General features: G+C 36.7%; 1 protein-coding gene across 2 annotated transcripts in view; it reads right to left on the bottom strand.

Moving 5' to 3' along the window:
- Window positions 1-5247: 5247 nt before the first annotated feature.
- Window positions 5248-22948, bottom strand: part of LOC127848657 (calmodulin-like) — a 347495-nt gene continuing 329794 nt past the window's right edge. For both annotated transcript variants that reach the window (XM_052381238.1, XM_052381239.1), the window contains exons 2-6: window positions 19400-19430; window positions 18918-19061; window positions 15930-16046; window positions 12901-13014; window positions 5248-6023 (exon numbers count right to left, since the gene is read on the bottom strand). In XM_052381238.1, coding sequence (XP_052237198.1) covers window positions 5995-6023; window positions 12901-13014; window positions 15930-16046; window positions 18918-19061; window positions 19400-19430 — 435 coding nt within the window. In that variant the 3' untranslated portion in view covers window positions 5248-5994. The remainder of the gene's footprint in view (window positions 6024-12900; window positions 13015-15929; window positions 16047-18917; window positions 19062-19399; window positions 19431-22948) is intronic.

Here is a 22948-nt window from a genome sequence, read left to right as displayed (position 1 = left end):
CTACGGGAAAATAAGTTGACCGTTCCCAAATTTCAACGTTTTGCTCATGGTGATCTTTTGTGATCGCCTTTTGTCCGCCTTGCGTCGTGCGTTGAGCGGCGTCAACATTTGCCTTGTTAACGCTCTAGCGGCCACATTTATTGTCCAATCTTCATGAAATTTGGTCAGAAGATTGGTCTCAATGATATCTTGGATGAGTTCTAAAATGGTTACGTTTGCTTGAAAAACATGGCTGCCAAGGGGCGGGGCATTTTTCCTAATATGGCTATATATGGCTAAAGTAAAATCTTGTTAAAGCTCTAGAGGCCACATTTATTGTCCAATCTTCATGAAACTTGGTCAGAAGATTTATCCCAATAATATCTTGGACGAGTTCGAAAATGATGCCGGTTGGTTGAAAAACATGGCAGCCAGGGGGCGGGGCATTTTTCCTTATATCGCTATAGTTAAACCTTGTAACACTTAAGAGGCCACATTTATTTTTCCGATCTTCATGAAACTTGCTCTCAAGATTTGTCCCAACGGTATCTTGAATGAGTTAAAAAATGGTAACATTTGCTTGAAAAACATGGCCTAAGGGGCGGGGTATGTTTCCTTATATGGCTATATATGACTATAGTAAAATCTTGTTAACACTCTAGAGGCCACAATTATTGTACAATCTTCATGAAACGTGGTCAGAAGATTCATCCCAATAATATCAGTTCGAAAATGATGCCGGTTGGTTGAAAAACATTGCCGCCAGGGGGCGGGGCATTTTTCCTTATATGGCTATAGTGAAACCTTGTCAACACTCTAGAGGCCACATTTATTTTCCGATCTTCATGAAACTTGGTCAGAAGATTTGTCCCAACGGTATCTTGGATAAGTTTGAAAATGGTAACCTTTGCTTGAAAAACATGGCTGCCAAGGGGCGGGGCATTTTCCTTATATGGCTATAGAAAAATCTTGTTAACACTCTAGAGGCCACATTTACTGTCCGATCTTCATGAAACTTGGTCTGAAGATTCATCCCAATAATATCTTGGACGACTTCACAAATGATGCCGGTTGGTTGGAAAACATGGCTGCCAGGGGACGGGGAATTTTTCCTTAAATTGCTATAGTAAAACCTTGTTAACTCTCGTGAGGCCACATTTATTTTCCGATCTTCATGAAACTTGGTCAGAAGATTTGTACTTATAAATATCTTGTTGTCTCAGGTGAGCGACGTTGGGCCTTTCAGGCCCTCTTGTTAGTATTCATTACCAACTTCTAACATTGAATACAACTTTTTATCGTCGCCATAGGCGGAGGGATATTGTTTTAGCGTTGTCAATCCGTCCGTCTTTCCGTTCGTCCGGAGCCATTTTTTGGAAGTGCTTTGGTGGATTTGATTGAAACTTGGTATGAGTATATATATCGATAAGAGGATGATGCATGCCATATGGGTACACCATATGTTAATAACGGAGTTATGGCCCTTTGTATCTTGAAAAAAATGCTTTTTGAGTGTCAAATATAACACAGTTGTGTCCAGAAGCATATTGGCGGGGAATATCAATTCAACGAATTTGCTTGTTTTGTTTAATAATGCATTATTATCGTGAACATAATGATGAAAAAATACTAACAATAATAGTGATAATAATAACAATAATAAATTAATAATTATAAAGATTGAATTATCATTCAGAAATTAAACAATTATCAACCTGGGACTTATGGTACATTTTACAGTCAGTAAATGTATCAATGCGCAACTTTCTGCGTAATCTTATATTGATGAGGGCAAAAGAGCGTATCCTGGAAACATCACGCAATAATATCCGCTCGTTAAGACAAAGTGGAACAATATAACATGCATAATTAGCATCAATATATGAACCGTTAATCTAACTAGCTATATATTCAAAATTTTTGTAAGAATACCTAAAATACCTCAACAATAAAAAATCATGAGAAATGTTAACACTGAATGAATTTGTGATAAAGATCACCAAACAACAGTCGAAAATCCTAAACAGTCAATTGTAATTGGTATTCTACCAAGTGCACTGTAAGATTATGAAGCCAACACCTAAATTGTTATAAGCTCCGAATCCTTTAATCTGAACACATCGCGCTCTGTTGTTGATTGGAGAAAGTCATGGTTGTTTGCTGTCCCCAAAAAGTTCTTTGCTTCCACTATGAGCTACAAAAATGACGTAAATGGATTGGTAGGTATACTTAAAGTGGTATTATGGGCATCTAACAATTTATAGGTGTCTATCGCAACCGTAGTTTATTTTTGGTGTTTTCACTTCATATACACTTATATTTCTTAATGCAGAATCAACATACTAAAACAATATCTCGGAAAGAGAAAAATAATGCATTTGAATATCAACCGTACTTTCGTTTGACGACTGATTATGCATGTACGATGTGAATCTAAATTTAGTTTTAGTGCAGATTCGTTCATACGACACAAAGGCACAATTTTGTTTTACGGATCATTTCGGCTTATAGGACTGGGTGAGTCACTTAAGAAATCGAATATTAAATATATTTTTATAAACAATTGGTAGCAAGATGAGTTGCAGATAATTGGTCAGTAACCACAATTTAACTAACTCTTTGGACCTGTTAATTCGTTTCAGCTCAATTCAACAGTGAAAAATGCCCATAATATCACTTTAACTTGTTTTCGTTTACTTTTTAGCTCACAATAGCAGTACATCTGCTTATTGCTTTTATTTCAATATAATTATATTTTTAAGACACCTTAATTTGTGTCTCTAAATTTTCGTAAACCTGTAATTTTTGAATATTTTTCGTATCTAAATTTTCGGACACTAACAAAAAGTATTATTTTTAAGTGTCCGAAAACTCAGAGAAATTCTGGTATTACCCGTTGCTCACAGTCCGCTGCTGTGCGCAGTCCGGTGTGCGCCGTCAACTCTTAACTCGTAATATCACTAGAGACATTATTTTCATCAACTCTTGATTAACCCTGCCAGGATGGTTTATCATTAAAATATCTAAGCCGAGTTCGATTCTGGGCCATGTGCGTTCGAAAACTGTCACCAAACCGAAGCTTAGAAAAACCTTGTTATCACTGTAAATGCAACATGTATGACTCAATATTGATGAAACTTGTTGAGAATGATTGTCTTGGCAATGCATAGGCTGAACGTGAATCTTGTTGACGTACTTTCAAAAACTAGGTCACCACGTCAATTCTTATCTTGTAATCGCTATACAGGCTACATTTATGACTCAATATTGATAAAACTTGGTCAGAATTTTTATTTTGAAAATGCCTATGCCAAGTACGTATCTGGGGTCGTATTCCAGAAACATCTTAAGTCATTTCTTAAATATTTTCACGTAAGTTTAAAATTACAATATTTTGTATTTCTTTACTGACTAAAGACATGCATGTTTTTTTGTATTCCTCAAGTAACATTGCCATAATGATGTTTTTAACGTAATTTTCGATGCCTAACTATTGCAGTATGAAATGAAACACTGAAGAAAAATTCCCAATTTAAGGATAATTTTTTTTTAACTTAAGATGCTTCTGGAATACCACCCCAGGATAATGTGCGTCCAATATCTAGTTCACCAGGTCAAGTCTCGACAGTTAGTGAACATTTAGGTGAGCGCTAGATGGCAATCAATGTCTGATATATGGCGGTAGCTTACGATATCAAACCCGTGTAAAAGGTCTAATTATTTAAATTACGTATCTCACTTAAATAATTATATGAATTTGCAATTTGATAATACATTATTTTCTGTATTGTTTTCTTGGCATTTTAGAACCGATGCATTATTTTGCATTTACACGGACCATTTTAGCTCACCTGAGCTAATTTGATCACATTTTATCCGTCATGCGTCGTTAACATTTTACCTTGTTAACACTCCAGAGGCCACATTTATTGTCCCATTTTCATGAAAATTGCTCAAAACTCGTGTCCCAATGATATCTTTGACGGGTTCGAAAATGTATAGTTTCGGTTGGTTGAAAAACATGGCAGCATGAGGGCGTTGCAGTTTTCCTTAAATGGCTATTGTAAAACCTTGTTAACACTTTAGAAGTCCATTCTTCATGAACCTTAGTCAAAACATTATTTTCTTATGATACATTGACTGATTTCTAAAATAGTTCAGGTCTGTTGAATAACACGGCCGACAGGCGGCGGGACATTTTTCCTTATATGGCTTTTGTAAAACCTTTTTAACACTACAAGTCACATATTTTAGTCAAATCTTCGTGAAACTTGGTCAGAACATTTTTTCTAATGCTAGTTCGGCTTGAGTTTGAAAATGGTTATGGGTCATCGAAAAACATGGCCGCCAGGTGGGAGGGGGTGATAACTTTTTCCAAATATGGCTATTTTGAAACCTTTGTAACGCTTTAAAAGTCACATTTTTAGTGCAATCTAAATGAAACTTACATAGCACTTGTTTTAATGACTACTCGGTCGAGTTAAAAAAAATCCCAAGGTTTGTTGAAAAACATGGCTGCGGGTGGTGGTGGGGGGGGGGGGCAGTTTTCCTTATATGGCTGTAGTGAAAACCTGTTTACGCTATATTAGCCATATTATTTGTCCTAATTAAATCTCGGCAAAGTTTGAAACTGGGTCATGCGAGCTCGAAAACTATTTTACTCGCTAATTCTACAGAAGTCACTTTTTACTATAATCTTCATGAATCAGCTAGCCCTTGGGTCTCAGGTTAGCGCCTTAAGTAGGGCACATGGTCCTCATGTTGTGGTAATTTAACACCTAGCCTTTTGTTGAGCAATAATTGTGCTTGTGAACACTCGCCTGTCTTCGGCGTACATGTATTACGCTGCTCTAACTCTCGTCTTTGTCCATCGTCACGGGCTTACTTGATAAAACTTGAAAGGTGTGGCCGATTTCGGTTATTCATTAAATAGAATACGTTATATTTACAAACCGATGAACTGTGATAAAGTACTAAACGTAGAACGTTTTCTTCCCTACCTACCAACCAACCAACCAGAACAACTAACACAATGGTGCCAACATCTCAAATCAAAGTGCTGAAGGCACTGCAGTTGTTCGGTATTGCATACCATTTGGGAATGTCCTCTTTTCAAAACTAAATTATTGCGCTCAAATCGCCAGTTGCAATAGAACACACCATATGTTGTAAACTTATGCTCGAAGACCACGATACTTGTGAATGTTGTTTTCAAAGACTACTTTCGGACGGATGAAACTCGTTGAATTTGAATAACGAACGATATAATAATGGATTTGTTAAATTTACACCTCATAACACCATATAAAATACGTGAATTGGAAAAATAATATATTATGCATTTCCATCTGGGATTCCATTATTATTTAAAGTACAACAAATATAAAAATATGTCTAAATTAATAAAAAAAAAATCATTACATAAATATCCAATATTATATTTAATACGCTATTAATGTACATTCTTATAAAAGTTAGTTTTGTAGTGTTTTCGTTACTATAGTCGTACGTTAAACAAAATCATCGTATCGTATTAATCCTTTGCATGCCGGAAAATTTGTCGTCTGCTAAAATGTCGTCTGCTGAATTTATAAAATTAGCATTTTCTTCATTTTTTCAAAGAATAATATAAAAATAGCAAACAGTTTGGATCCTGATGAGACGCCTCATCAGGATCCAAACTGTTTGCAAAGGCCTTCAAAATTCGGTTCCAGTACTGAAAGAGTTAACATAGTGGTCGATTTGTTTTAGATTCAAAATAGGAAGGAAAATCCCATCACACTATAAGCCAATTTACAACCCTTTCTCGTAAAATAAATGTACGTTAAATTTTGCCGTGGCTGTTTCATCGAATGCCTCGCTGTCATTTGGTTTTGAACCATCAGTCAATCGTTGATTGATGGCTTTACATGTCCGCAATTGTTGTTTTATATGGGTGTTGTTGTTTGCACTGTATGACGAAGTTTATAGCGAACCATGTTCAATTAGTAAATCAATGTGATCACCATGCAGTCTTTAAACGGTCGACATCATTTTGACGAACTCTGAAATGATAAGAAAATACACAGATTAAATAGCTTTGACACATTTTGACAAAATAGTATTTGAAACAAGAGCTGTCAGAAGACAGCGCGCTCGACTATTCGAGTGCTTGACAGTATAACGTAAGCCATCATGGGGGAAATTGTTCATATTCAATAAGGTCAAGGTAATATAGTCATATTCAAAGTGGAAGAGGACCATAATTGAAACATATTGATCGCTTGTGTTTAAAGATTTGTACTAATCTATTGATTATTTGTAAAGACATAAAAAAGTATTATGATTTTATTTCAAGTTTGATAGCAATAGCTTGAGTGGGATGGTCCCTCAAAAATTAAATAAATATTATTTTTTTTTTTACAATGTTTCAAAAAAAAACTTTTTGGGTGGGGAGTGGTGGAGAGGGGGTATTATGTGGAGGGGGTGGTCATTTATTATATTATCTTTTCAAAAATAAGAAAAGAAATGAAAACAGTATTTTAATTTTTTTTTTTTTTTTTTTTTTGGGGGGGGGGGGGGGGGGGGGGTGGTTCTGGGATGGGAATTGGGGATAGTTTGGGTGGAGTCCATTGTGGTATGTCAGGTAAGTGTTGTTTTGTCGAAGTATGAATCAAATCTGATCACAAATAAAGAAGTTATGGCAATTTAAGCAACATTTATTAATTTGACCTTGAGAGTAAAGGTCATTCTAAGGTTAAGGTCAAATTCAACTTGCCAGGTTCAGTACCCTCATGAAAATAAGGAAGTATTTGAAGGTTGAAAGCAATAGCCTTGATACTGTAGAAGTAAAGTGGATATAAACACAAAATTTAATAAAATATTCATAGCGACTAAGTAAAAAAAGGGCCATAAACCGTTAAAATGCCAACAATAGTTAGTCAACTGTTCCTGTACAGTCCCCTTTATGATAGTTAGCGGGTGTTTCAAGTCTGAGAGCAATTATATTTATGATACATTAGGACTAAAATGGACCAACACACAAAACTTTACCAAAGGTTCAATTATCTAAGTATAACAGGGGCAATAATTCTGTCAAAATGCCAGTCAGTAACATGACTTTGCCTGCACAGTCCCCTAATAACAGTTAGTAAGTGTTACACGTACGAAAGCAATGGCTAATGATACCTTAGGAATAAAGTGCTGCTTAACACAAAACTAAACCAAATTTTCCTTTTTTTAAGTGAAAAAAGGGCCATAATCCTTACAAAATACTTGATACAGTCGTCTGCTGTTGTTTATAGGTTGGGGTCATGCTGGTAACGAAGTATGCAAAATATTAAAGCAATATGTCAAGGGATATAGAAAATATTTGAGGTGGTACGCACACTTTAAAATAGATTTATCAAAAATATGCATATTTTAAGTGAAAAAAGGCCAATAAATCTTACAAAATGCTTGATACAGTTGTCTGCTCTTGTTTTTAGATTGGTGTCATGTTGGTTAAGAAGTATGCAAAATATAAAAGCGATATGACAAGGTACATGGAATATATTTGAGGTGGTACGCAAACTTTAACATAGATTAATCAATAATATGAAAAATCTAAGTGGAAAAAGGGCCATAATTTTTGAAAATGCTTGATACAGTTGTCTGCTCTTGTTTATAGGTTGGGGTCATGTTGGTAAAGAAGTATGCAAAATATAAAAGCAATATGTCGAGTGACATTGAAAATATTTTAGGTGGTACACAAACTTTAACATTGTCCAACGGGAACGCCGACGCCGGGGTGAGTAGGATAGCTCCACTATATATATAATAGTCGAGCTAAAATAAATAAATTGAAAGCATCACATTGTTTGTATATTTGAAAACATGCATTTTGTATTTAAAGATGGTCTGTCCTGTCAGCAAAGTATATATCAAGAAACATAAGGCTACCATAAATAACATTTTACTATTTTGTATTGTATTGTAGTGTAATTTTTTACCGGTCTTTGTCCGTCGTACGTCCGTGCGTCCGTCCGTCCATAATCATTTGTTGGTAAACACTCTAGAGGCCACATTTATTGTCCGATCTTCATGAAACTTGGTCAGAAGCTTCGTCCCAATGAAATCTCGGTCGAGTTCGAAACTGGGTCGTGCCGGGTAAAAAACTAGGTCACTAAGTCCAAATGTTTGTCTTAATGATATGTTGGTTGAGTTCAAAAGTGGTTCAAAAGTGGTTCCAGTCCGTTGAAAAACATGGCCGCCAGTGGGCGGGGCAGTTTTCCTTATTTGGCTAAAGAGAAACCTTTCAAACACTCTGGAAGTCACAATTTTTGCCCAATCATCATGAAAGTTGCTTAAAACATTGGTTTTATTGATTTCTTGGACGAGTTCGGAAATGGTTCAGATCGGTGAAAAAACATGGCCGCCAGTGGGCGGGGCATTTTTCTCTATATTTATATAGTGAAAACATGTCAACACTCTAGAAGTCACTTTTTTGGCCCAATTTTCATGACATTGTGTCAGAACTTTTGTTTCCTAGATATGTGAGATTAGTTTGAAAATGGTTCCGGACTGTTGTAAAACATGGTTGCCAGGGGGATGTAGCAGTTTTCCTTATATTTATATAATAAAAAAGCTTGCAAACAATCATGAATTAAGGTCATGTAACATGTGAGACAACTCTTCTAAATATTGCATTTAAGAATACCGTAGTTACTCCCCTTTGATTATTAATGTTTTCATAATAATACAGTGTAGTTGTGTTTCATTTATGTGTTAATTGTTATTCGAGGTTGGATGTTTTTATGCCCACCTTTCGAAGAAAAGGGGGCATATAGTGATCTAACTGTCCGTCCGTCCGTCCGTTTGTCTGTCTGTCTGTCCGTCTTTCCGTCACACTTTGCATTTAGGTTTCCAAAAATGCTTATAACTTCTATGTCCCTTGAGATATAACTTTCATATTTGGTATGCATGTGTATATGAACACGGCCTTTCCATAAGCACACATTTTTTCCCCTGTGACCGTGACCTTGAACTTAGGGTCCGCGTTTAGGTTTCGAAATCTGCGTTTAGGTTTTAAAAAATGCTCATAACTTCTATGTCCTTTGAGATATAACCTTCATATTTGGTATGCATGTGTATATGGACAAGGCCTTTCCATACGCACAAAAATGTTTACCCCTGTGATCTTGACGTTGAATTTAGGGTCCGCGTTTAGGTTTCGAAATCTGTGTTTAGGTTTCGAAAAATGCTCATAACTTATATGTCCATTGAGATATAACCTTCATATTTGGTATGCATGTGTATATGGACAAGGCCTTTCCTTACGCATACATTTTTTTACCCCTGTGACCTTGACCTTGAACTTAGGGTCCGCGTTTAGGTTTCGAAATCTGCGTTTAGGTTTCGAAAAAAGCTCATAACTTGTATGTCCCTTGAGATATAACCTTCATATTTGGTGTGCATGTGTATATGGACAAGGCCTTTCCATACGCACACAATTTTTTACCCCTGTGACCTTTACCTTGAAATTAGGGTCCGTGTTTAGGTTTCGAAATCTGCGTTTAGGTTTCGAAAAATGCTCATAACTTCTATGTCTCTTGAGATATAAACTTTATATTTGGTATGCATGTTTATATGGATAAGGTCTTTCCATACGCACACAAATTTTGAATCCTGTGACCTTGACCTTGAACTAAGGTTCCGCGTTTAGGTTTCGAAATCTGCGTTGAGGTTTCGAAAAATGCTATGTGTGTGTTGTTGTAGTTTATTTTCAGGTCGTTCCCGCGTCTTCACGACTACATTTGGTATCGACCTGGCGAAAAATGCTATAACTTCTATCAAAGCGTTTATAGGGGGCATATGTCATCCTATGGTGACAGCTCTTGTTTTCAGCTCACCTGATTGCTCAGGTGAGCTTTTGTGACTGGTCTTTGTCCGTCGTCCGTCCGTCCACATTTGTTCGTAAACACTCTAGAGGCCACATTTATTGTCCGATCTTCATGAAACTTGGTCAGAAGTTTTGTCCCAATGAAATCTCGATCGAGTTTGAAACTGGGTCATGTAGGGTCAAAAATAAGGTCTCTTAGTAAAAAAAAAAGAGAAAAAGCTTGTTAACACTGTAAAAGTCACATTTAATGCCCAATCTTCATGTATCTTTGTCTATATGTCTGTGTTAATGATATGTTGGTTGAGTTCTAAAGTGGTTCCGGTCCATTGAAAAACATGGCCGCCAGTGGGCGGGGCAGTTTTCCTTATATGGCTATAGAGAAACCATGTAAACACTCTAGAAGTTACAATTTTTGCCCAATCATCATGAAAGTTAATCAAAACATTGGTTTTATTGATATGTCAGACGAGTTCGAAAATGGTCCAGATCGATGAAAAACATGGCCGCCAGTGGGCGGGGCATTTTTCTCTCTATGTATATAGTGAAAACATGTGAACACTCTAGAAGTCACATGTTTTGCCCAATTTTCATGAAATTTGGTCAGAACATTTGTTTCCATGATACGAGAGTTGAGTTGGAAAATGGTTCCGGTCAGTTGAATAACATGGCTGCCGGGTGGGGGGGGGCAGTGTTCTTATATTTATTTAGTAAAAAAAAGCTTGTGAACACTCTAGAAGTCACATTTTTTGCCCAATCATCATGAAACTTTGTGAATAGATTTGTTTTATATATATCTCAGATGAGTTTGCAAATGGTCCCGATGGAGAAACCTTGTAATCGAACACTATAGAAGTCACATTTTTTGCCTAATCATCGTGAAACTTAGTCAATACATTGGTTTTATTGATTTCTTGGACAAGTTGGAAAATGGCTTAGATCGGTGAAACACACTTTTTAGCTCACCTGATTGCTCAGTAAGGTTTTAGGATTGGTCTTTGTCCGCTGTCCGTCCGTCCACATTTGGTATGTAAACACTAGCATTCACATCTCTCAAGCATTCTTTATCAATCTCAGTCAAGTTTGATAATGAGCAAAATCACATAATTAATGCCAAAATTATTGCCTTTAGATTATCCAGATTTTCATTATATTATACAAAATCCTTGTAAGCAAAGTTTGATGTTTGAGGGGGGGGGGGGGGGGTCAACTCAAAATATGGGTCACCATTTCAAATCTTACAAAAACAAAAACACTCCGTACGCCAGAGTTTTGGTTCAATAATGATGAAACTTGACCAGGATGTTTGTTTGGTCAATATCTATGTCATGTTTGACATTAGGTAAAGATTGAATGAACCGACTCCTCACAGGTGAGCGAACTTGTCCCTCTTGTTTATGTTTGTATTGCACTATATTCACAATTTACCTGCAGCTACTTTATAGTAGTTTTCTATGGTAAACCTTTAAAACATTCAAAATTTGCATTTATCTGTACAATAGTCTTTTTATTATAAATAGAAGCAATAGGTTGACTGTATCACGGCTGAACATGTGTTTTTGGGAATAGTACCTTACAACGACGTTACATTCACCACGAGCGCTTACAAAGATGTACGAGGGTCGCCGTGTTGTAGTGGACATGGTGTACGCCTAGCGACCGGGAGGTCACGGGTTCGATCCACACTGTGGGAGCGATCTCTCCCATAGAAACCAAGTACTGGTTATAGTTCACGGAAACGGACTCGAGAGCGTTTCCAATAAGTTTTAGGCTTTACAAAAGATGTACATTGTACCCGACATGAATAATACACTTAACCTGGAAGCTGACAACGGTCGGACGCCTTTCCCGAAAGATGAACGGGATTGATGACAACGATGTAAATTACACCCGACAACAAATGGCCAACTAACTTGCACCAATCGAACACTAACCCTGAAAGATGACAACCACAATGACGAAGCCAACAACGATGGTTAAACGTAACGATAACAATAGTACTTTCTAACTGAATGCTGTCAACGGCAACGACCAACCTAATAGCGATGGGTCAATTAAACAAAAGCTAATGTACATTCACCTCGAATGTGTAAGCTATTGATGCACAACTTATACGAAAACGATGGTATCACTAAAATGAATACTTTTGGACATCTATCCCGGAAGATTAAATGGATGAAACACCTACCTGACAACCATGTGGGCCGCGTTCTGGAAAAACTTTGCTTAAAGGGGCCTTTTCACAGATATTGGCATGTATTGAAGTTTGCCATTAGATGCTTTAAATTGATAAATTTAAACATTGGATCTAAAAAGCTCCAGTAAAAAAACAAGAATAAATTTAAGGAAAGAAAAAAGTAACCCTCGACGGGGCTCGAACCACTGACCCCTGGAGTCCAGGAGTAAAATAGTAACACTAAGACCACTCAACCATCTTAGTATTGTATTCTTTATATAAGCAATCCTCGTAGTATCACAAAATATAACGACAACAACAAAACACTCCAAATTATTCAGTCGTTACGCGTTGCAACGCTTTATAATTTTCAGGGTTTTAAATCGTCAAAAGATGCACATAATTCATATTTTAGAACATGGTACATGTTAAGTATTACTGTTTCCTCTCAAATATCATAACTACAACGAAAATTTGCGAATCTGAAACATTTTTTTTTTAAATTTGTCAATTTACCAAAACGTGACAAGGCCCCTTTAATGCGGGCTGCGCAAGCTTATCTGGGACGACATTTTATGCACGTGCATTTAGCCTAGATTTTCCGGACTAATGCTCGCACCATCTGAGTTAATTTTGTAGGCGCGAATGATATTAATATCCAACGTAATCCACGCATATATCCAGCGTCTAGATAAATCCAGATTTTCCACAAATGGGGAGTAGACTATACTGTGAATTAAGCTCTAACTTGACACTTCGTCACAGTATTGTCCACTACCCATTTGTGGAAAATCTTGATTTATCTGGAAGCTGGATGTATGCATGGATTACGTTGGATATTAATATCATTCGTGCCTACAAAATTGCCAAGTGACAAAGGCCGACTCACCCTGAAAGCTGACGACCCCGTCCCCGTCTATATCGCATTCCCTCATCATCTCGTGGATTTGATCGTCCGTCAGTCTCTCACCCAGTTGTTCCATCGCCTCCTTGAGCTCAGACGCTGCAACCACAAGGGCCCAGTATCATTAACATTCTGAAGTTTTGAGCTCAACATAGAAGATGAATTCGAGTTTCCACTCAGCTAAGTAAAGAATTCAAAATGTGTGTCACTTCACGAATTATCTCAATTCTCAGCTGCAGGAATATGAACATATTTCTCCTCAAAGTAAGAGTTGGGACAGGTTTATCCTAAATAAACTAATGTGCGCACTACATTGAGTAAGATGATAACATTCTTCTTAATACCTGTAAAAAATCTCAAAGTTTTCAGAATATTGACTTAAGTATTTATATGAAACTAGGCCAAGGTGTAAGAGTACGCTACGAAACCTGAATCAAATATAAGTCGCGCTGTTAGAAAACCGGGCTTAATGGATGTGAGTAAAGTTTCGTCCCAGATATAAGCATACATGTGCATTCCACACAAGCTTATAAGAGAATATACTGATCGAGTTATTTTACGTTTATTTGAAGTATATAACCCAGTTTAAGCGGAAAGTGCCGTCTCTAATGAGCCTGTGCGGACTGCACCGGCTAATGAGGGACGACACTTTCCGCTCATGCTTTAAAATCAGACGCTGCAACCACATTAACCAGATGCTTACGTGTAAACTATCGGTAATACATGCAGACAACGCACGATTGAATGGTTTCCTTGATTCACGGTTTCCTGTTTTGTATGGTCAGTTTTGTTCGTATTTTGTATGCGTTACCTTGATTCAAGAGCACGCGACGAGCCGTTTATTCAATAATATTAAATAATTATATAATAATATGAGATTCGGTCCGGGAAAACAGTGCTCTTTGCATGCCCTAAAAAGTGTCGTCCCAGACTAGCATTTGCAGTCCATACAGGCGAAACTTTCCGCCTTTATGGAAATATTTCGTTTCAAGGAAGTTTCTTCTAAACGAAATTTCATTTTATACGGAAAGTGTCCTCCCTGATTAGCCTATGATAACTGCTCAGGCTAATCTGGGAAGACACTTTACGCACATGCTTTAAGCCCTGTTTTACCAGAACGAAGCTCATATAGTAACACGGTCAATACTTTGCGGTTAATAAATGGTACGCAGCCCGGGTACACACATTTTAAGTTATACATTAACCCATTTATGCCTAGCGTCTAGAGAAAAGGCATTGGCAAACAGCGTAGACCCAGATGAGACGCCGCATGATGCGTCGTCTCATCAGGGTCTGCGCTGTTTGCTTAACGGAATTTCTGTAAGAAATATTCTAAATATAGAAATAAATATACTAGACATCCCTAAATTTGGAAATAAATTGATCCAATTTAGAAGGATGGAAGAGTCCACTAGGCATAAATGGGTTAAGTTTTCATAAAATGTTTTATTCAACAAAACTCTTCTACATTTATATTGCTATTGCTGTTGCATTCATTTGTTATGGATCATAACAACACACTTACGTACTGGGTATTAGTTCTACAGATTCACGTTGCTAGCTTTTGCATTTGGGTAGAAATCCGGACCAATCATATTCGGGATATATTTAAAATATGTTCTTAAGAAATTGTATCCATTCCACTATTGCCTGTCAAAGCGTACTTTTTGGACATAATGTTGGAAAAAGTACGTTTAATAACGACGTTTAATACATGTATTGACCTGCCAAGATGGGCAGCTTTCAAAAATCAAACAAAACGAGGTTGTTACAGTTATGACGAATGCCCCCATCGTCGCATGCAGTTAATGTAGCAAGTTGCAATAACCAAAGACATTCAAAGCAAAACAGGGATATAACTTCAGCAATTGCTAACGTAGGGCCCTTAACAATACACATGAGCGAGAGGACATCATGGGGAACAGAGCAGGCAAGTTTGAATGTCTTGCGTTGAAAAGTGCAGTAGTGCTTCGACGGTCAAGTTTGTTTCCCCAGACTAACAGACGTAAGCTTAACCCTTTGCATGCTGGGAAATTTGTCGTCTGCTAAAATGTCTTCTGCTGAATTTCTAAAATTAGCATTTTCTTCGATTTTTTTTCAAAGAATACTATCAGAATAGCAAACAGTTTGGATCCTGATGAGACACCACGTTCTGTGGCGTCTCATCTGGATCCAAACTGTTTGCAAAGGCCTTCAACATTTGGTTCCCGCACTGAAAGGGTTAAACATACAAACGAGGATCCAGAACACTTCATTTGTTTGATTGTCTCTAACTCATTAATACAGCACACGATTGGTCGTTGTCGGCTCGGGTACTACTTAAAAGTATCCAGGGTACTCTTAAGTATACTACAAAATACACGGGGCACGAAAAGTAAGCTTAAACGTACCCGATCATACTCCGAGGTACATTTTCGGCATAGCTGTTTAACCCACCTTTTTCACCTTAGTTGACCTTTGCAAGCGTCCAATGAAATATTAATAAAAATATTCTCACAGTAGGCCAGAAACTTTTCGAATTAGAAAACGAGTAATCTACAAAAAGTCATCACATTTACATTAATATGTAATTCCAATGACTTTTTATTTAGTGAAGTATGGGGTATAAAAAGGGATACTACAGTAAGTTTTGCACCGATGTTAAATTCGTGTTCAGCATGATTTTTTTTATCTCTAATGAAAAGGCTAGAGATGTAGAACAGTTTTACATTAAACTCTCGACATTATGACACTGTGAGTGTTCCCTTATATATAGCTGATTGTCAGCGCCAGAGCATTTGTACTTAAAGCTTTGTCCATATATTTAGTAATTACTACCATATTGCATTCTGTGCAGTATGTATTAGATCATAAAAGTATTGTTTTCCCTATTCTGATATTCGTTTTGACCGAAATATTTTTAATTGTTTTCGAATTTATCGTGCCACTGGTACGTTTGGAATATATCTAAGAGTATCCAAGGTACTTTGAAGAAGTACCTGAGCCTAGATTAATCGGGCCTAACCAATGAATACCTTGAATAGTTCCATTGCCGTCTTTGTCAAAGTGATTGAATGCTGCTCTTAATTCATCCTCACTAGCCTTCTTTCCCATGGCTTTAATGAATTCCGGAAACTCAATTGTGCCATTACCTATAATAATAAAATGTTTTATTTAGCTTTGTTAACGTAAAATTTATCCCACCGAACCATTCATGAACTAAGACAGTTTTTAAAACTAGCCTTTGTAGTTAGGCTAAAAACCACAACAACAATTCTACCCAACATTTATAGAAATGTTACCCAACATACGCGTTTCGTGGAAACTGGTATGTAACATTTTTTATTTATCTGCCCAAATTCATTGTTTTGTACGAGTATTCATACATGTAATAATTTGGCATGTATTTTCGTCGAATGATACTTATGTTGGCGTTGTTTTGTGGTCAATCCCAAGCATGACAATGTATAATGCAAAATCCGAATAAAGTGTTTTGAAACCGGAGAATGGCATTCTATAAAACATTATGACAATTGAAAACACTTTAAACCGGAAGTATGGCAATTTTGTGAGCTACTTCACCGCGTAAGTGTCTGTGCCGGTCTTGGAAATTATAGGGATATAAAAACATTATGCAACAATAAAATTGAGTCGCGTTCTGACAAAACTGGTCATAATGCATGTGCGTAAAGTGTCGTCCCAGATTAACCTGTGCAGTCCGCACATGCTAATCAGCGACGACAATTTCCGCCTACATTGGATTTTTGCTAAGAAGAGACTTCATTGAAACGAAAAAAAAGCGGAAAGTGTCGTCCCTGATTAGCCTGTGCGGACTTCACAGGCTAATCTGGGACGACACTTTACGCACATACATTATGCAAAGTTTTCTGAGAACACGACTCAATTACAGTTTGATGAGCAATGAACGATTTCCATTCCAGTCAACTTCTTACGCAGGAGTGATGCTATGGAACAAGTTGTAGAAATAACATGCAGGGCACGCCAACTAATGTAACTAATGGACTTGTATTTAGCCACATGAAGATGTAATAACTTACCGATTTATTCTCGTTTATCAATCTTTAAGTTCATCGTACCAAACACAAGACAGCAAGCAAAAAGAGCTCCCCAACATTGACCTTAAACTTTTCGCTACTGTCAATTCATAATAATTTATGGGATATTAATGTTCGTAGATTTCCACGCAAATTCCTCATTTTTCGAAAATCAGAAATCCGCGAATTTACGTGTTGACATTTTTAACCACAAACTTGAACCCATATATGCCTAGTGGACTCTCCCATCCTCCTAAACTGGATCAATTCATTTCCAAAATTAGGGATGTTTAGTATATTTCCCCCCTCCTCCTCAACTGGATCAATTTATTTCCAAAATTAGGGATGTTTAGTATGTTTTTTATATATTAAGAATATTTCTTTCAGAAATTTCCTTTTAGCAAACAGAGAAAACCCTGATGAGACGCCGCATCATGCGGCGTCTCATCTGGGTCTCCGCTGTTTGCCAAGGCCTTTTTTCTAGACGGGAGGCATAAATGGGTTAATGACGACGAATATAAATGAGCCGCGCTCTGTGAAAAGGGGGTTAAATGCACGTGCGTAAAGTGTCGTCACAGAAGTCCGCACAGGCTAATCAGGGACGACACTTTCCGCCTAAACTTGATTTTTGCTAAGAAGAGACTTTATTGAAACGAAAAATATCATAAAAGCACATGCATTAAACCCCATTTTCACAGAGCACGCTCAAATGAGACACGTTCTGAGAAAATAGGGCTTAATGCAAGTGCGTGAAGTGTCATCCCAGATTAGCCTGTGTAGTCCGCACAGGCTAATCAGGGACGACACTTTCCATCAAAACATGATTTTCGGTAAGGAGGGACTTCCTCGATACTAAAAATGCCATAAAAACGGAAAGGGTCGTCCCTGATTAGCCTGTGCGGACTGCACAGGTTAATCTGGGATGACACTTTACGCACATGCATTAAGCCCAGTTTTCTCAGAATAGGTGTCACATGATTTTACAATATACGCTTGAATAGTGCTCTTTGTTAACAATCGGTTTTGTTCGTATACGTGTTTCCCACTATTAATGGCAACATACCAAGGCGTTAGTGGGATATATATTTTTCTATGTAACCCGATACGAGTACGAAAACAAATGCATTCATCTTAACAGTACACGCTCTGCTATATATATTATATATGCGAGGTTATGTTAGCGACATTTGTATGGTAATATTATACGCAGGTGTGTGCCAAATTATTTTCAATAAGAAGTATTGCTGTTAAATATGCCGAAATATTTCATTGTAATGGGATGGCAATACCGTCTGAGCCAATTACTTCGTTTAAAACTATATTTTACTTCGATTGCATCGAAAGCCTACGGCTTATATGAAACGCTCTCGAGTCCGTTGCATGGGAAAATAACCAGTACTTGTTTATGTTTATGTTGTCTGTGCGGGATCTGAAGATCGCTCCCACCATGGGGATCGAACCCGTAGCCCCCCGGTCGCTAGGCGGATACCATATCCACTACGCCTCGTCGAGCAGTTTACTTGTGCAGAGGTGATGCACAATTTCGAGATGTATGGCAACGCAATGAAAAGAATAACGGTACTTTCTGGAGTCATGAAGATATAATATTTCGAGCATCCCAATGGAAAAAAATGGGCTTAAAACATGCGCGTAAGGTGTCTCAATGCGATTCCATAATTCTGCACATTAAATCCAGAACATTAAATTTAATGTTAAATCGCATTAAATAACAATGGCCGTTGCGTAGTGGATATGGATATGGAGAGGTCGTTGGTTCGATCCTCACCGTGGGAGCGTTCTTTAGATCTCCCCCATAGACACCAAGTACTGGTTCTAGTCCCAGGAAACGGACTCGAGTACGTTTCAAATAAGCCTTAGGCTTTCGATTCAATCGAGCTTAAATAAATAGGTATAAAACTAAAAAACAACAACACTAAAACTAAAACCAGAAAAGAACGAGGCCCGTACCATCAGAGTCCATTTCGTTGATCATGTCCCTCAGCTCTTCGTTGGTCGGGTGCTGCCCGAGCTGCTTCATGACGGCGCCGAGCTCGACGGTGGTGATGCAGCCGTCGCCGTCTTTGTCGAACATGTTGAACGCCTCCTTAAACTCTGGGAAATATTTGTTGAATGATTTAATCCATTATTCCCGTATAAACGCATTTTGACCCATTTGAAATCCTTAAGAAAATCAAATTAAATTTAAGTCCTATCATAGTATATTAAAGTTTGAAAGGCTTCGTTTCCAACCCTTAGATAATGATAAGTAGCAAACAGCAAAACACCTGAACAGACTGCGAGTCACAGATGTATTTTCTCTTTTAAAACGTTGGAGCACACATATCTACAAATCGAAATACACATTCATATATCCCATACAATTGATACATTTGTAGAAAGCTTAATTTGCAAATCATTTCAAAATAAGCATAGCGATCATAAATCATTACCCTTCACTTGCTCTTCTGTTAGATGATCCGTCTGAAATATTATAAAGAACGAGGTATCAAATACGTGTATAGAAGCTTATCTGATTCCCTGCCATATAATGCGGGTCCCGTATTTACCAACCCATTCATAGACTTAAGAATAAAACACTATACTTAAAAAAAAACGTCCACTGTTTGAATATATCAAAATTGAAACAGTTCTTGGATAATCTAATATAAAGAATATACATTATTCATATACTTAAGTCGAAGAATTGCTGGGTTTAATACGACCCTGTCGTGTTGGCGCATATTGAGTTTCTGTTTTAAAATTCTATTTTTAACCCATTTATGCCTAGCGTCTAGAAAAAAGGCCTTGGCAAACAGCGTAGACCCAGATGAGACGCCGCATGATGCGGCGTCTCATCAGGGTCTGCGCTGTTTGCTTAAAGGAATTTCTGTAAGAAATATTCTAAATATAGAAATAAATATACTGGACATCCCTAATTTTGGAAATAAATTGATCCAATTTAGAAGGATGGGAGAGTCCACTAGTCATAAATGGGCTAAAGAAATATTTTCAACCGATCTATTGTGAACCCAAGCACCGAAGACCTTGCAAATACAAAAAATCTTAATAACCCTTTTCACGGTCGTGACGAATACTTCCAATCGCCGCATGCCGTATTTATGAACCAAAATGAAAATACTGATAGAAAATAATCAGGATGCAGGATCACGTGACTTTGTCGGGTTTCCAATTAAATGTTAATGGATGTAAACACACCGGTAAGTGTTTTTTTTTCCAATTAACTTTTAAAAACATATTTTCATAAGAATGTTAACTAGTGCATTCAAAACAGATTTTTCAGCTGCTTATGGCAATTGGTAATACACCCGAATTACTTTATTTAATGAGCCTGTGTTCTTTTCAGAAATGCGATGTGTTTTGCACGGTTATGCTTCACGCAACGTGAAATTTTGCCACCGATTTCAGACGCATTCAATGATTGATTCTTATACCTTAAGATATTGGCACAAACTGCAAGAAAAACTGTCTTTTATGTACTAAAGAGTTTTGCAAATGTTGTACAATATCTTGAGATATTTGCAAAAAATAAAATCTTAACGGTGTGTTTTCATTTTTCAAACCCCTGAAAACCCCGATCATTCTGCACCCTGATTATGTTCAGTTGAATAAGTGACTTAAGAAATGTTTAACGTAGGATAATTAAACATTGTACAATTTCATGTCAAACTGAAAATAACACACACGTTTTAATTTCGTAAGTTGGAAGTTGACAGATAGAACCGATGCAAGATCGGAAGGACGGACGGGTGGTGTGCATGGTGAATCATCCAGCTCACCCCTTTCCGGAGATAAAATTACATGTATACAGCAAAGTGCCTTTCCAACTTACACTTGTAACAGTAAACTCATGCGAAAGACGACTTAAAAGAGTATTGTCAAAGGAAAAAATTTTTTTTGCAACGAGAAGCATTGTCATGAGTTTCTTTGATTGTAGGAAGAATGTTATGCGGAGTTTCTGAAAAAAAATCGAAATGGAAATATAATTCGTTTCGTGTATCTATATGGTAATTTGTTTTTATGGGATTTTGATTATCGATGCTTTTATTTTAAAATTGCAAATTGAAAACCTCCATTAATCCTTTCAGATTTATGGTTGAATGGTTGCGTCGGGATAAATGTTTAAATTGGGAATGTGAAGCTCGTCTGTTATGTTTTGATATCTGTATGCTACGTTTAATTGTTGAAATAATCCATAAAATAATGTATTGCATCTTTAATGAATGAATACCCCATGAAAACAACATGAAAACATAACATAGACTTGTATTCAAATATAAAAAATACATATACAAATAGTTTCCCTGATTTGCATAAAACCGTTGAGTACTTTAATTTTAATAAAAAGAAAAAGATTTTTTTTATTACTATAACATAAAGCCTTTTTTCCTATTGGATCATCCATTCATATAGATTCATCCACCTCCTGATTTTGGTAATTACGACATATTTCTGATAAAATTTAAGTTATTTATGCTAATTTAAAAAAATCGATAACATAGATATTGTATTTTGGTTCAAAACATGTGAATTTTGTTGTATTTTTAGGGAAAAATTAAATTTAGGTAAAAATTTAGTAAAATCGGCTACCCATGCTGTGTAAATACCAATAATTCTGAAAATATTCACGTTTTAACAGTATTTTTGTGTTTATTAGTCTATAAGAATGTTTATTTAATGACTTATATCCAAATTACTTTAAAAGTTTAATGTTTTCCCATAAAAATGATGACTGAACAGATTGATAGGAAAGATAACAACAAATCAGTTTTGCTAGGGTGCCCACTTAGAATTGGCCTGTTACTAAGGAAATACCTGCGTTGTAAATTATTTTGCCATTGTTTTGTGGGGGAAGATATAAAATATTTAATTAAATGTCTTACTTTTGCTGAAAATCTTTTCATTCAGTAGAAAAAGTTAATTTCACTCTTAAGTGGCCGAATATACAGGAAAAGAGCCTATTTTGTTAATAACTCTGGACCAAGTATGAGATTAGGCGATCCTTGAAACCGGTTTAAGCCCCCAAATCTTTGCATTGACCGGTCCAAGGCGGTGCCCTCAGTTTCAACAAACATCGCCAGGAGATGACTCTTATAACTTGATGCAGGGTCACGTGACTTACTGGGGTTCACACATTGATATATATGGATGTAAACACACCGGTAAGTGGTGCTTTTTGTTCAAATAACTTTTTAAATTATTTTTAAAGAACTGCACGATTTTTTCAAACATATTTCAATAACTTGAGATATTTGCAAAAATAAAGTTCTTAACGATGTGTTTTCATACTGTCCAGCCCGTGTGTAAACCCCGTTGATTTTCGTGCACCCTGATAGTAGCATTTGGCCCTTTATCTATGGCAAGGAACTAATTGTTTAACAGTATGACACAAAATACATATTATATACATGCTATACCATTTAGTCAAAAACACACAATCATTAATACAACTCATATTCACTAGAAATAAAGGTGTCGAGTTAGTTCGTTAATACGAAACATATTAAATTTTTCAGAAGTGGAAGAGGGACCTTACCAATCTGGATATATATATATATATATATATATATATATATATGCCGTTAATCACGCGCGCTACCTCTTTTTTGAGATGCATTAATGAATGAGCCAATTCAACTTCCGTGGTGGCGCTCAGGTCCGGATTTTTTTAATTTCATGGATTATTTTACAGGGTGATTAGATTTCATATGTTTTTTTTCAACATGTTTTGATTAGTTTTAAATCGGACATGAAGTGTGATTCAGCGAAGATTAATTCATCCAAAAACGTGAGAACCTTTATAATTTGTGGCATGGTGGAGTTTTAAAAAGCATTTCGATGAGCTTTTCCTGTGTGACGAGCAAATTTTCACCCAATTAAATTCATAACGGCATCAAAAGATTGCGTACAACATTCATTAGATGATGCATGCACACACATATTGGCTTCTTGTCGAAGTAGTAAATAATTTGGCATTTTTC

The sequence above is a fragment of the Dreissena polymorpha genome, chromosome 10 (assembly GCF_020536995.1).
Source record: "Dreissena polymorpha isolate Duluth1 chromosome 10, UMN_Dpol_1.0, whole genome shotgun sequence".
In the NCBI taxonomy this organism is placed as follows: Eukaryota; Metazoa; Mollusca; class Bivalvia; order Myida; family Dreissenidae; genus Dreissena; species Dreissena polymorpha.
Note: the sequence above shows the minus strand (reverse complement) of the source record. Positions and strands in the feature narration are given on the sequence as shown.